The sequence below is a fragment of the Carcharhinus amblyrhynchos genome, chromosome 2, assembly GCF_965287045.1.
Source record: "Carcharhinus amblyrhynchos chromosome 2, sCarAmb.v2.hapA, whole genome shotgun sequence".
Taxonomy (NCBI): domain Eukaryota; kingdom Metazoa; phylum Chordata; class Chondrichthyes; order Carcharhiniformes; family Carcharhinidae; genus Carcharhinus; species Carcharhinus amblyrhynchos.
This window is the reverse complement of record NC_137325.1, coordinates 142,163,732-142,177,663: the sequence shown is the minus strand read 5'-3', so window position 1 is coordinate 142,177,663 and position 13,932 is coordinate 142,163,732. Positions and strand designations below refer to the sequence as shown.

Below are 13,932 nucleotides of genomic sequence, written 5' to 3'. Positions count from 1 at the left end.
AGATGGGATGTTGGCATTAATTACAAAGGGACTGGCATATAAAAATAGAGAAATGTTGTTGCAATTGTATAGGGTGTTGGTGAGACCACATCTGGAGTATTGTGTTCCTTTTTCGTCTTCTTATTTGAGAAAGGATCATAGAATCCCTACAGTGCGGAAGAAGGCCATTCAGTCCATCGAATCTGTACCAACCACAATCCCACCCAGATCCTATTCCAAGGTTGTTAAGAAGGCGTACGGTGTGTTAGCTTTTATTGGTAGAGGGGTTGAGTTTCGGAGCCGTGAGGTCACGTTGCAACTGTACAAAACTCTGGTGCGGCCGCAGTTGGAGTATTGCGTACAGTTCTGGTCGCCGCATTATAAGAAAGATGTGGAGGCATTGGAAAGGGTGCAGAGGAGGTTTACCAGGATGTTGCCTGGTATGGTGGGAAGGTCTTATGAGGAAAGGCTGAGGGACTTGAGGTTATTTTCATTAGAGAGAAGAAGGTTAAGAGGTGACCTAATTGAGGCATACAAGATGGATCAGAGGGTTAGATAGGGTGGACAGTGAGAGCCTTTTTCCTCGGATGGTGATGGCTAACACAAGGGGACATAGCTTTAAATTAAGAGGTGGTAATTATAGGACGGATGTCAGAGGTAGGTTCTTTACTCAGAGGGTAGTAAGGGCGTGGGATGCCCTGCCTGCAGCAGTTGTGGACTCGCCAACTTTAAGGGCGTTCAAATGGTCAGTGGAGAGGCATATGGATAACATTGGAATAGTTTAGGTTAGAGGGTCATTAGATTGGTTCCACTGGTCGGCGCAACATCGAGGGCCGAAGGGCCTGTACTGCGCTGTGATGTTCTATGCTCTATATTCTATGTAATCCCACACATTTACCCTGCGAATCCCCTGACACTGAGGGGCAATTTTAGCATGGCCAATCAACCTAACCCGCACATTTTTGAGAGTGTGGGAGGAAACCGGAGCACCCGGGGGAAACCCAGGCAGACACGGTGGTGGGAGGCAGTTCAGAGGAGGTTCACCAGATCGATTCCGGGGTTGAAAGGGTTGACGTACGGGGCGAGGTTAAACAGTTTGGGCTTGTACTCGCCAGTGTTTGGAAGAATGAGAGGGGATCTGATCGAGGGAAATTTTGAATGCATTGATCAAGTAAACGTAGGCTAAACGTTTCCCCTTTTGGGGCAATTTTGAACAAGAGGCCACAGGGTATAGGTTGCGAGGCGGTGGGTTTAAAACTGAGACGAGGGGGAGCTACTTCTCGCAGAGGGGTGGCGAATCTGTGGAACTCGCTGCCCCAGAGTGCGATGGAGGCGGAATCATTGAATGGCTTCAAGAGGGAGATAATTTAAGAAAGGGGGAAAGAGGGGAACAGGTGGGGAAGTGGATTTGAGACCCAGGGAGAGATCAGCCATGATCTGATCGAAGGCTCAAAGGGCTGAATGGCCACCTTCTGCGTCTAATTCCTACGTTCCCGTGTTCCTGTTCGAACCTGGTTCCAGCAGCTTTTCAGTCAGTGGCTCGCAGATCATAACAACCTCTGCGTCTAAAAGAAAATTCTCCCCTTTGAATCGTCTACGTGAAATCTGCTTACCGACGCGCCAGCCAACAAAACACAATCCCTCTTTGAGAGGACCCGACAAGATGGACGCTGAAAGGATGTTTCCCCCTTGTGGGAGAAACTAGAACTGTGGGGGGAACGCAGTTTGAAGATAATTCTGATTTGATTTGGTTTATTATTGTCGCAAGTTTTGGGATACGGTGAAAAATATTGCTTTTTGTGCGCTACACAGACAAAGCGTACCGTCCGTAGAGAAGGAAAGGAGTGAGTGCAGAATGTAACGTTACAGTCAGAGCTAGGATGTAGAGAAAGATCAACTTAATACAAAATAGGTCCATTCAAAAGTCTGACAGCAGCAAGGGAAGAAGCTGTTCTTGAGTCGGTTGGTACGTGACCTCAGACTTTTGTATCTTTTTCCCAATGGAAGAAGGCGGAAGAGAGAATGCCCGGGTTTTGTGGGGACCCTGGATTATGCTGGCTGCTTTTCTGAGGCAGTGGGATGGAGTCAATGGATGGGAGGCGGGTTTGTGTGATGGATTGGGCTATGTTCACAACCGTTTGTAGTTCCTTGCAGTCTTGGGCAGAGCAGGAGCCCATACCAAGCTGTGATACAACCAGAAAGAATGCTTTCTGTGGTGCATCTGTAAACGTTCGCAAGAGTCGTAGTTGACATGCCAGATTTCGAGGGACTGAGTTTAGGAGTCGGGAGGTAATGCTGCAACTTTATAAGACCCTTGTCAGACCCCACTTGGAGTATTGTGCGCAGTTCTGGTCGCCTCACTACAGGAAGGACTTAGAAGCTATTGAGAGGGTGCAGAGGAGATTTACAAGGATGTTGCCTGGATTGGGAGGCATGCCTTATGAGGATAGGTTGAGGGAGCTGGGACTCTTCTCCCTGGAGAGACGAAGGTTGAGAGGCGACCTGATAGAGGTTTATAAAATGTTGAGGTATAGATAGGGTGGATTCTCGGAGGCTATTTCCCCGGGTTGAAATGGTCGCTATGAGAGGACACAGGTTTAAGGTGCGGGGAGGCAAGTACAGAAGTGATGTTAGGGGTAAGTTTTTCACTCAGAGGGTGGTGAGTGAGTGGAATCGGCTGCCGTCGGTGGTGGTGGAGGCGAACTCGCTGGGGTCTTTTAAAAAACTTCTGGATGAGTATATGGGATTTAATGGGATTGGGGGTTATAGATAGGTCTATGGATTGGTAGGTTTTGATGTGATTGGCGCAACTCATGGGCCGAAGGGCCTGTTTGTGCTGTAGTGTTCTATGTTCTATATTCTATTTCCTTAGTCTTCTGAGAAAGTAGAGATGTTGGTGGACTTTCTTAACTATAGTGTCGGCATGGGGGGGACCACGATAGATTGTTGATGATCTGGACTTCTAAAAACTTGAAGCTCGCGACCATTTCTACTTCGTCCCTGTTGTTGTAGACAGGGGCATTTTCTCCACTATCTTCCTGAAGTCGATGACAATCTCCTTCATTTTGTTGACGTTCAGGGAGAGATTATTGTTGCTGCACCAGTTCACCAGATTCTCTATCTCATTCCTGTACTCTGTCTCGTCATTGTTTGAGATCCGACCCAGTACGGTGGTGTCATCAGCAAACTTGAAAATCGAGTTGGATTTTGAGGGGTTGGAGTTGAAGGGTCTCTCATTTGAGATGGAGATGAGAAAATCTTTCCCTGTTCAGTGGGATTTGAACCTCTTTGTCAGAGAGCACTGGAGGCAGGATCGCTGAATATTTCTAAGGCTGAGCTGGATAGATCCCTGACTAACATGGGGGTGAATGGTTATCGGGGTAGGCGGGAATGTGGGCTTGAGCTTGCAAGCAGCTCAACCATGATCCTATTGAATGGGGGAGCAGGCTGGAGGGGCTGAGTGGCCTCCTCCTGGTCTCAATTTGTAATTTAATCTGTACTCATCTACTCGATCAAAACCCCAATGATTTTCAAGCGTCCATCAAATCTCCCCTTAGCGTTTATCGTTCTCAAGGGAATGGTCCCAGCGTACCCAGCCTCCCCCTTGCCCACTGAACTCCCTCATCCTTGGCACCATTCCACTCACTCTCCTCCTCGCCACATCCGGGGCCTTGACGTCTCTTCCGAACGATTTGTCTCCGCGCCTCCCGGACATTTTGGGGAAGCGGTCGCCCTTCCCTTCAGCTGAACTGGAAATTGGGAGGTTTCAAATGGAGGGGAAGCGGTAGAGATGCTCCGAGCAGGAATTGCCACGGCTGGCCATCCGGTGGGAATGGCACCCAACTCAAAGGAGCCAGGCCCAACACTTAGCCTCAGACGCCACCCTGCCTTCACCGTGAGGACAGAGCAGTGAGTCAGCGATGAGCACACTCAGATCTCAGCTGAACAAATCCACACACATTTAACCCTCTGGTGTGAGAAATAAATTACTTGCATTAAAATGACTTGCATAAAAGGGGGGCCGGTTTAGAACGGAGTTGAGGAGGAACTTCTTCACTCAAAGGGTGGTGAATCTCTGGAATTCTCTGCCCGTTGAAGTGGTGGAGGCTGCCTCGCTAAATATTTTTAAGACACGGGTTGATGGGTTTTTGATAAGAGAGGGGATTAAGGGTTATGGGGAGAAAGCGGGAAAGTGGAACTGAGCAGCGACAGATCAGCCATGATCTTATTGAATGGCGGGGCAGGCTCGAGGGGCTAGATGGCCCACTCCTGCTCCTATTTCTTATGTTCTTATGTTCTTATGTTCTTATTAATGCGGTATTATTCAGACAGATCCCTGGGCTGGCCAGACTGATGTGCAAGAAGAGATTGAGTCAGTTAGAATTGTATTCATCAAAATATAGAAACTAGAAGCAGAAGGTGGCCATTTGGCCCTTCAAGCCTACTCCTCCATTCATTTTCATCATGGCTGATCATCAAATGCAATATCCTGACGCCCCCCCCCCACCTCTTTCCCTCCCATATCCCTCGATCCCTTTAGCCCCGAGAGCTAAATCTAATTTCTTCTTGAAATCTCACAACGTTTTGGCCTCAACTCCATTCTGTGGGAGTGAATTCCACACATTCCCCACCCTCTGGGGTGAAGAAATTTCTCCTCACCCTCAGTTCTAAAAGGTTACATAAGAACATAAGAAATAGGAGCAGGAGTAGGCCATCTAGCCCCTTCGAGCCTGCCCCACCATTCAATAAGATCATGGCTGATCTGAAGTGGATCAGTTCCACTTTCCCGCTTTCTCCCCATAACCCTTAATTCCCTAGTCTATCAGAAACCTTTCTACCCGTGACTTAAATATATTCAGCGAGGTAGCCTCCACCACTTCATGGTCAGGTTTACCCCCTTATCCTCAAACTATGACCCCCTAGTTCTGGACTCCCTCACCATGGGGAACATTCTTTCTGAATCTACCCTGTCCAACCCTGTTAGAATTTTATAAGTTTCTATGAGATCCCCTCTCACTCTTCTAAACTCCAGTGAATATAATCCGAACCGACTTAGTCTCTCCTCATATGACAGACCTGCCATCCCAGGAATCAGCCTGGTAAACCTTCACTGCACTCCCTCTATAGCAAGGACACCCTTCCTCAGATAAGGACACCAAAACCCACTGGAGTTCAGAAGAATGAGGTGGCAATCTCATCAAAACTTATAAAATTCGAACTGGGCAAGGCAGGCCAGGGAGGGTGTTCCTGATGGTGGGGGGAGTCCAGAACCAGGAGTCACAGCCTGATGACACAGGGTAGACTGTTTAGGACTGAGGTGAGGAGAAATTTCTTCACCCAGGGAGTGGTGAATGTGTGGAATTCACTACCACCGAATGTAGCTGAGGCCAAAATGTTGTCTGATTTTCAAGAAGCAATTAGACATAGCTCTTGGGGGATGTGGAGGGAACGAGGGATCAGGAACTAGAACTAGGGGGCATGGCCTCAAAATAAGGGGGAGCAGATTTAGTTGAGGGGGAACTTCTTCACGCAAAGGGTTGTGAATCTGTGGAATTCCCTGCCCAGTTGAGGCTACCTCATTGAATGTTTTTAAGGCAAGGATAGGTAAATTTTTGAACAGTGAAGGAATTAAGGGTTATGGTGAGCGGGCGGGTAAGTGGAGCTGGGTCCACAAAAAGATCAGCCATGATCTTATTGAATGGCGGAGCGGGCTCGGGTAGATGTCGCTGTTACTAGGGGGCATAACTATAAGGTTGATGCTGGGAGATATAGGAGGGTTGTCCAAGGTGGATTCTTCACTCAGAGAATGGTTGGGGTGTGGAATGGACTGCCTGCTGTGATAGTGGAGTCGGACACTTTAGGAACTTTCAAGCGGTTATTGGATAGGCACATGGAGCACACCAGAATGATAGGGAGTGGGATAGCTTGATCTTGGGATTGGATGTAGCTTGGCACAACATTGAGGGCTGAGGGGCCTCTACTGTGCTGTGCTGTTCTATGTTCTAAGGCCTACTCCTGCTCATAAGAACATAAGAACATAAGAAATAGGAGCAGGAGTAGGCCATCTGGCCCTTCGAGCCTGCCCCGCCATTCAATAAGATCATGGCTGATCTGTCGTGGCTCAGTTCCACATTCCCGCCCTCTCCCCATAACCCTTAATCCCCTGTCTTATCAAAAACCCATCAACCCGCGTCTTAAAAATATTTAGCGAGGCAGCCTCCACCACTTCAACGGGCAGAGAATTCCAGATATTCACCACCCTTTGAGTGAAGAAGTTCCTCCTCAACTCCGTTCTAAACCGCGCCCCCCTTTATCTTGAGGCTGTGCCCCCTAGTCCTACTGTCTTTTTTGAGCAGGAAGAGTCTCTCCACCTCTATCCTATCCATCCCATTCATCATCTTATACGTCTCAATGAGATCTCCCCTCATTCTTCTAAACTCTAACAAGTACAAGCCTAGTTTATTCAGCCTCTCCTCATAGCTCAACCCCCTCAACTCCGGTATCAGCCTAGTAAACCTCCTCTGCACTCCCTCCAAGGCCAAAATATCCTTGCGCAGGTGCGGCGCCCAAAACTGCACACAGTACTCCAGCTGCGGCCTCACCAATGCCCTATACAGCTGCAGCAAGACCTCCCTACTTTTATATTCAATCCCCCTCGCTATGAAGGCCAGCATCCCATTCGCCTTCCTGACCACCTGCTGCACCTGCACGCTGGGTTTTTGCGACTCATGCACAAGGACCCCGAGGTCCCTCTGCACCGTCGCCTGCTGCAGTTTTTCGCCACGTAAGTAATAGTCCTTCCTACCATTCTTCCTACCAAAGTGGACCACCTCACACTTGCCAACATTAAATTCCATTTGCCATTTCCTGGCCCATTCGCCCAGCCTATCCAGATCCTTCTGCAGACTCTCCACACCCTCCGCACAATTTGCCTTTCCCCCAATCTTGGTGTCATCAGCAAATTTCGACACCCTACACTCGGTTCCCTCCTCCAGATCATCTATATAAATGGTAAATAGCTGAGGCCCCAGCACCGACCCCTGGGGCACCCCACTAGTCACCAACCGCCAATCCGAATAGCACCCATTGACCCCCACTCTCTGCCTCCTATTTGACAACCAATCCTCTATCCACGCTAACACCCTACCCCCAACTCCATGTCCTCTGACCTTCTGCAGTAACCTCTTGTGAGGTACCTTATCAAACGCCTTCTGAAAATCCAGAAAGACCACATCCACCGGCTCTCCTCTATCCACCGCCCTAGACACATCCTCATAGAACTCCAGTAAATTTGTCAGACACGACTTCCCTTTAATGAAACCGTATTGCGTCTGCTCTATCAAGCAATTCCCTTCAAGATGCCTCGCAATTTATTGTCAGACTATTGAGTTGGATGATCAGCCATGATCATAATGAATGGTGAAGCAGACTGGAAGGGCTGAATGGTCTCCCGCTGCTTCTATTGACTCTGTTTCTGTGTTATTCCTAAATTGGAACATTCTAATGTGTCTCCAGCCAATGAAACACTGACAAATAATCTGTTCCTTGGAGGCTGGTTGAGATATAAATATTGGCAGGATACCTGGTCTAGTTTCTCATGGGCATTGCTGGTTGGGCCAGCATTTGTTGCCTATCCCTAACTGCTCTTGAACTAAGTGCCTCGCTGAGCCATTTCAGAAGGAAGTTGAGAGTCAACCACATTTCTGTGGCTCTGGATCTAGGCCAGAGCAGGTAAAGACGGCAGATTTCCTTCCCTAAAATGAACCAGATGGGTTTTCCTGACAATGCTTTCGCTCTCACCATCACAGAGACTAACTTCCAATTCCACCAGCTGCCGTGATGGGATTTGAACCCCGTGTCCACCCCCACCCCCCCGAGCTTTATCCTGCAGCCTCTGGGATTTCTAGTCCAGTGACAGTAACACAATGCCAGTGGTGTGGGATTTTTGATATCCATGTAACAGGGCCTTGGGTTAATGTCTCACCTGAAAGCTAACATCTCTGGCAAGGCCGCACTGCACTGGACTATCAGCCTTCATTGCGCGGTCAAGGAATATAAACTTTCAAATTCAAAGAACAAGGAAAATTACAGCACAGGAACAGGCCCTTTGGCCTGTACCAACCATGCTGCCCTACTGAACTAAAACCCCCTACCCTTCCAGGGACCGTATCCCTCTATTCCCATCCTATTAACCAACATAAGAAATAGGAGCAGGAGTAGGCCATCCAGCCCTTCGAGCCCACCCCACCATTCGGTGAGACCTTGGCTGATCTGAAAGTGGTTCAGTTCCACTTTCCCGCCTGCTCCCCATAACTCTTAATTCCCTTATCGATCAGAAACCTATCTAACCGTGACTTAAATATATTCAGCGAGGTGGCCTCCACTGCTTCAATGGGCAGAGAATTCCAGAGATTCACCACCCTCTGAGAGAAGAAGTTCCTCCTCAACTCTGTTCTAAACTGCCCCCCACGTATTTTGAGGCTGTGCCCTCTAGTCCTGCTGTCCTTTCTAAGCGGGAAGAATCTCTCTACCTCTACCCTATCCATCCCCTTCATTATCTTATATGTCTCTATAAGATCTCCCCTCATCCTTCTAAACTCCAACGAGTACAGACCCAGTCTACTCAATCTCTCCTCCTAAGCTAACCCCCTCATCTCCGGTATCAGCCTAGTGAACCTTCTCTGCACTCCCTCCAAGGCCAATATATCCTTTTGCAAATAAGGGGACCAAAACTGCACACAGTACTCCAGTTGCAGCCTCACCAGTGCCCTGTACAGTCGCAGCAAGACCTCCCTGCTTTTATATTTTATAAGGGGGATTGAATATAAAAGTAGGGAGGTCTTGCTGCAGCTGTATAGGGCATTGGTGAGGCCGCAGCTGGAGTACTGTGTGCAGTTTTGGGCGCCGCACCTGCGCAAGGATATTTTGGCCCTGGAGGGAGTGCAGAGGAGGTTTACTAGGCTGATACCGGAGTTGAGGGGATTGAGCTATGAGGAGAGGCTGAATAAACTAGGCTTGTACTCGTTAGAGTTTAGAAGAATGAGGGGAGATCTCATTGAGACGTATAAGATGATGAATGGGATGGATAGGATAGAGGTGGAGAGACTCTTCCCGCTCAAAAAAGACAGTAGGACTAGGGGGCACAGCCTCAAGATAAAGGGGAGGCGGTTTAGAACGGAGTTGAGGAGGAACTTCTTCACTCAAAGGGTGGTGAATCTCTGGAATTCTCTGCCCGTTGAAGTGGTGGAGGCTGCCTCGCTAAATATTTTTAAGAAGCGGGTTGATGGGTTCTTGATAAGAGAGGGGATTAAGGGTTATGGGGAGAGGGCGGGAAAGTGGAACTGGGCCACAACAGATCAGCCATGATCTTATTGAATGGCGGGGCAGGCTCGAAGGGCTAGATGGCCTACTCCTGCTCCTATTTCTTATGTTCTTATGTTCTTATATTCTATCCCCCTCGCTATAAAGGCCAGCATCCCATTTGCCTCCTTGATCACCTGCTGCACCTGCAGACTGGGTTTTTTGCGATTCGTGCACAAGGACCCCCAGGTCCCTCTGCACTGTAGCATGTTGTAATTTTCCATGTATTTGCTCAGACACCCCTTAAAACTCTCTATCGTATCTCCTTCCACCACTCCCCCCAGTAACGAGTTCCAAGGACCCACCACCCTCTGTGTAAAATACTCGCCTCGTACATCTCCTTTACACCTTGCCCCTTGCACCTTAAACTTAGTAATTGACACTTCCCCCCTGGGAAAAATCTGACTATTCAGAGGCAAGACTACTACTCACAAGATTTGTAGCTTTTACCTCCTGTTGCATGATCTCTGCTCACCCGTCTGATTGTGGTAACTGTGCGGATAGTTTAATTTTAACACCCCACTGTCAATTCTCTCCACAGATTGTCCAGGCATGTGGGACAACTTAACCTGCTGGCCAAACGCCGATTACGGGGATGTTATATCCGTGAACTGTCCACGGATCTTCCGTATCATTAACACTGATGATGGTAAGAGGGAGCGCAATGGGGTCTATCAAAACTGGAGTGAAAAGTGACCATTTCAAATCTTTAAGAGCTCAGGGTGTCTCTGGGTTTGCCTTTCAAGAAGGAATTAGATATCGCTCCTGGGGCTCAAGAGATATGTAGGGGGAAATGGGATCAGGATATTGAATTCGATAATCAGATAAACGGCTCAAGTTTATTTATTTATTATTGTCACAAGTAAGCTTACATTAGGCAATTAAGTTAGTGTGAAAATCCCCTCGTGGCCACACTCCGGCACCTGTTTGGGGTACACTGAGGGAGAATTTAGCACGGCCAATGTACCCTAACCACGCGTCTTTCAGACTGTGGGTGGGGGGGGGAAACCGGAGCAAACCCACGCAGGCACGGGGAGAATGTGCAGACTCCACACAGACAGTGAGCCAAGCTGGGAATCGAACCCGGGTCCCTGACAGTGTGGGGCAGCAGTGCTAACCACCGTGCCACTGATTCTCTGTGAGTTCAGTAGGAGTTACCACTGCGAGGCTATCTCACCGACATCCTTGTTGTGAAGGAAACCTGCACAAGGCGGTCAAAGCAATCCACGCCTTTAGCAGCGTGGAATAATTGTGGTCCATCCGCCGTCATCTTGGGTGTTTAGACATTTTGCCTCCTGGGAAGGGGCGTGTTGTCGTGGAACCCCCTCGGGCTCTATCCCGCTGAGTTGGAAGCGTGTCTGATTTGACCGCGTGGTCTCACACCGAACTCTCTCCAGTTATAGGGATCATCTACAGAAACTGCACAGACGAAGGCTGGTCGGAAACTTTCCCCCATTACTACGACGCCTGTGGAGGTGATGAAAATATAACCGGGACAGCTGACCAGGTAAGGCCATGGGAGCAGAGGTAGGCCATTCAGCCCATCGTATCTGCTCCACCGCTCAATGAGATCGTGGCTGACCTGATGTGACAACCCTGAACTCCGCTTTCCAGCCTTATCCCCACAACACTCGATTCCCTCACTGATTAAAAATCCCTGCCTCAGTCTTGAAATACTTAATGACTCAACCTTGCAGCCCTCTGGGGTAAAGAATTCCACAGACTCACTACCCTCCAAGAGAAGAAATTCCTCCTCATCTCTATCTGAAATGGGTGACCCCCTTTACGTTAAGATTGTGTCCTCTGGTCCTAGACTCTCCCACAAAGCATACCATTCATGGAGTACATAGGGGAGAAGGAAAGGAGAGAGTGCAGAATGTAGTGTTACAGTCATAGCTAGGGTGTAGAGAAAGATCAACTTGATGCGAGGTAGGTCCATTCAAAAGTCTGACAGCAGCAGGGAAGAAGCTGTTCCTGAGTCGGTTGGCACGTGACCTCAGACTTTTGTATCTTTTTCCCGATGGAAGAAGGTGGAAGAGAGAATGCCCGGGGTGTGTGGGGTCCTTAATTATGCTGGCTGCTTTGCCAAGGCAGCGGGAAGTGTAGACAGAGTCAATGGATGGGAGGCTGGTTTGCCTGATGGATTGGGCAACATTCACAACCTTTTGTGAATGGTCTTGGACAGAGCAGGAGCCCATACCAAGCTGTGATACAACCAGAAAGAATGCTTTCTATGGCGCATCTGTAAAAGTTGGTGAGAGTCATAGCGGACATGTCAAATTTCCTTCGTCTTCTGAGAAAGTAGAGGCGTTGATGAGTACATGGGATTTAATGGGATTGAGGGTTATAACTGGGCCTGGTAGGTAGAGATATGATCGGCACAACTTGTGGGCCAAGGGGCCTGTTTGTGCTGTAGTGTTCTATGTTCTTAACTATAGTGTTGGCATGGGGGGGGAGGTGCCAGGACAGGTTGTTGGTGATCTGGACACCTAAAAACCTGAAGCTTTTGACTATTTCCACTTCTTCCCCATTGATATAGAGAGGGGCATGTTTTTCACCACGCTCCCTGAAGTTGATGACTATCTGCTTTTTACTGACATTGTGGGAGACATTACTGTCATCACAGCAGCTCACCAGGTTCTCTATCTCTTCAGTCAATAATGCTCAAGCCCTGTACTATTCCCATGCAACTATTTCTTTTTATTTTATGTTCTTGAAAGCGTTCATATTTTCATAGATCTCTGCCACCTTTAGAGAAAAGAGATGCAGATTGTGTATAAACCTTTCCCATTGTCTGGCCTCTGAGTTCTGGTATCATCCTCGTGAATTGATTTTGTTTCACCTCCAGTGCCTCGCTCACACTCTTCATCGTATAAAGACTAGGAATGTAGACGATACTTCAAGTGTGATCTAATCAATATTCTATACAAGGTTAAACTGCCTCTTCTGCTTTCGCGTTCCTCTATAAATGAACCCCATTGATTTGCTTGCTTTTGTAAAGTTAATTAGTCACAAGTAAGGCTTGCATTAACACTGCAATGAAGTAATTCCCCTAGTCGCCACACTCTGGCGCCTGTTCGGGTCAATGCACCCTAACCAGCATGTGTTTCAGACTGTGGGAGGAAAACCGGAGCACCTGGAGGAAACCCATGCAGACACGAGGAGAATGTGCAGACTCCGCAGTGACCCAAGCTGGGAATTGGACCCAGGTCCCTGGAGCTGTGAAGCAGCAATGCTAACCACTGTGCTACCGTGCCTTACAAAGCAGATTGTCATCAACTTCAGGGAGTTTAGTGAAAAACATGCCCCTTTCTATATCAGTGGGGAAGAAGTGGTAATGGTCAAAAGCTTCAGGTTTTTAGGTGTCCAGATCACCAACAACCTGTTCTGGTTCCACCCCCCCCTCCCCTCCCCCACTCCCGTGCCCCCATGCTGACACTATAGTTAAGAAAGCCCACCAACGCCTTATTCACTTGTTGGTGTTCCAGTGATTTGTGCAGCTGTGCCTCAATATAACTCTTGAGACACTTAGTGAGGTATTTTTGCAGGCAGTGGAGGGTCACACCTACTGGCAGGAGGACCCTGGAGGTCCCCTGCGCTCTCTTTTCGGGAAATGTCAATCAGGCACTTGATTGGGCAGCTTTTACAGATGCCCCATAGAAAGCATTCTTTCTGGTTGTATCACAGCTTGGTATGGGCTCCTGCTCTGCCCAAGACCGCAAGGAACTACAAAAGGTTGTGAATGTAGCCCAATCCATCTCGCAAACCAGCCTCCCATCCACTGACTCTGTCTACACTTCCTGCTGCCTCGGCAAAGCAGCCAGCATAATTAAGGACCCCACGTACCCCGGACATTCTCTCTTCCACCTTCTTCCGTCGGGATAAAGATACAAAAGTCTGAGGTCACGTACCAACTGACTCAAGAATAGCTTCTTCCCTGTTGCTGTCAGACTTTTGAATGGACCAACCTCGCATTAAGCAGATCTTTCTCTACACCCTAGCTATGACTGTAACACTACATTCTGCACTCTCTCCTTTCTTCTCTATGAACAGTCTGTGTAGCGTGCAAGAAACAATACTTTTCAAAAAAGCAAATTTCCGCAGATGCTGGAACCTGAAACCCAAAGAGAAAATGCTGGAAAATCTCAGCGGGTCTGGCGGCATCTGTAAGGAGAGAAAAGAGCTGACGTTTCGAGTCCAAGTGACCCTTTGTCAGAGCTAAAAGGCAGAGAGAGTGGGAGATATTTATACTGCAGGGGGAGGGATTGAAAGATGGGTCATAGCCACAGAAACCGGGGGGAAAAGGCTGCTAACGGCAGCCCATAGATAGAATAAAGAGTGTGAACGGCCTAAGGACAGGGAAGCTGTAAGCTGTGACAGATAAAGATGTTGGGGTCGGGGTACAGGAGGGAAGGCGGGAGTGTGGAATGGGACAGAGCTAGAATGTAGAAAAGGGGAAGCGGGTGAGGGAGAAAAGGTAAGGGAAAGGGGATGAATAAGGGGAAAGAGTGGAATTGGGGGAAGAAAAATGAAGAAAGACAATAAAGAAATAAAAGGTAGAGAACAGTAAAAAAAAACGATACTTTTCACTGA

The 13,932-nt window shown here is 48.4% G+C and overlaps 1 protein-coding gene across 1 annotated transcript in view; it reads left to right on the top strand.

Annotated features, from left to right (window-relative positions):
• The window catches only part of LOC145361737 (pituitary adenylate cyclase-activating polypeptide type I receptor-like), a 137,202-nt gene that overhangs the window by 24,098 nt on the left and 99,172 nt on the right, over nucleotides 1-13,932 (top strand). The window contains exons 2-3 of the mRNA XM_080217669.1: nucleotides 9,881-9,988; nucleotides 10,737-10,846. Of these exons, the coding sequence (XP_080073795.1) occupies nucleotides 9,881-9,988; nucleotides 10,737-10,846 (218 nt within the window). The remainder of the gene's footprint in view (nucleotides 1-9,880; nucleotides 9,989-10,736; nucleotides 10,847-13,932) is intronic.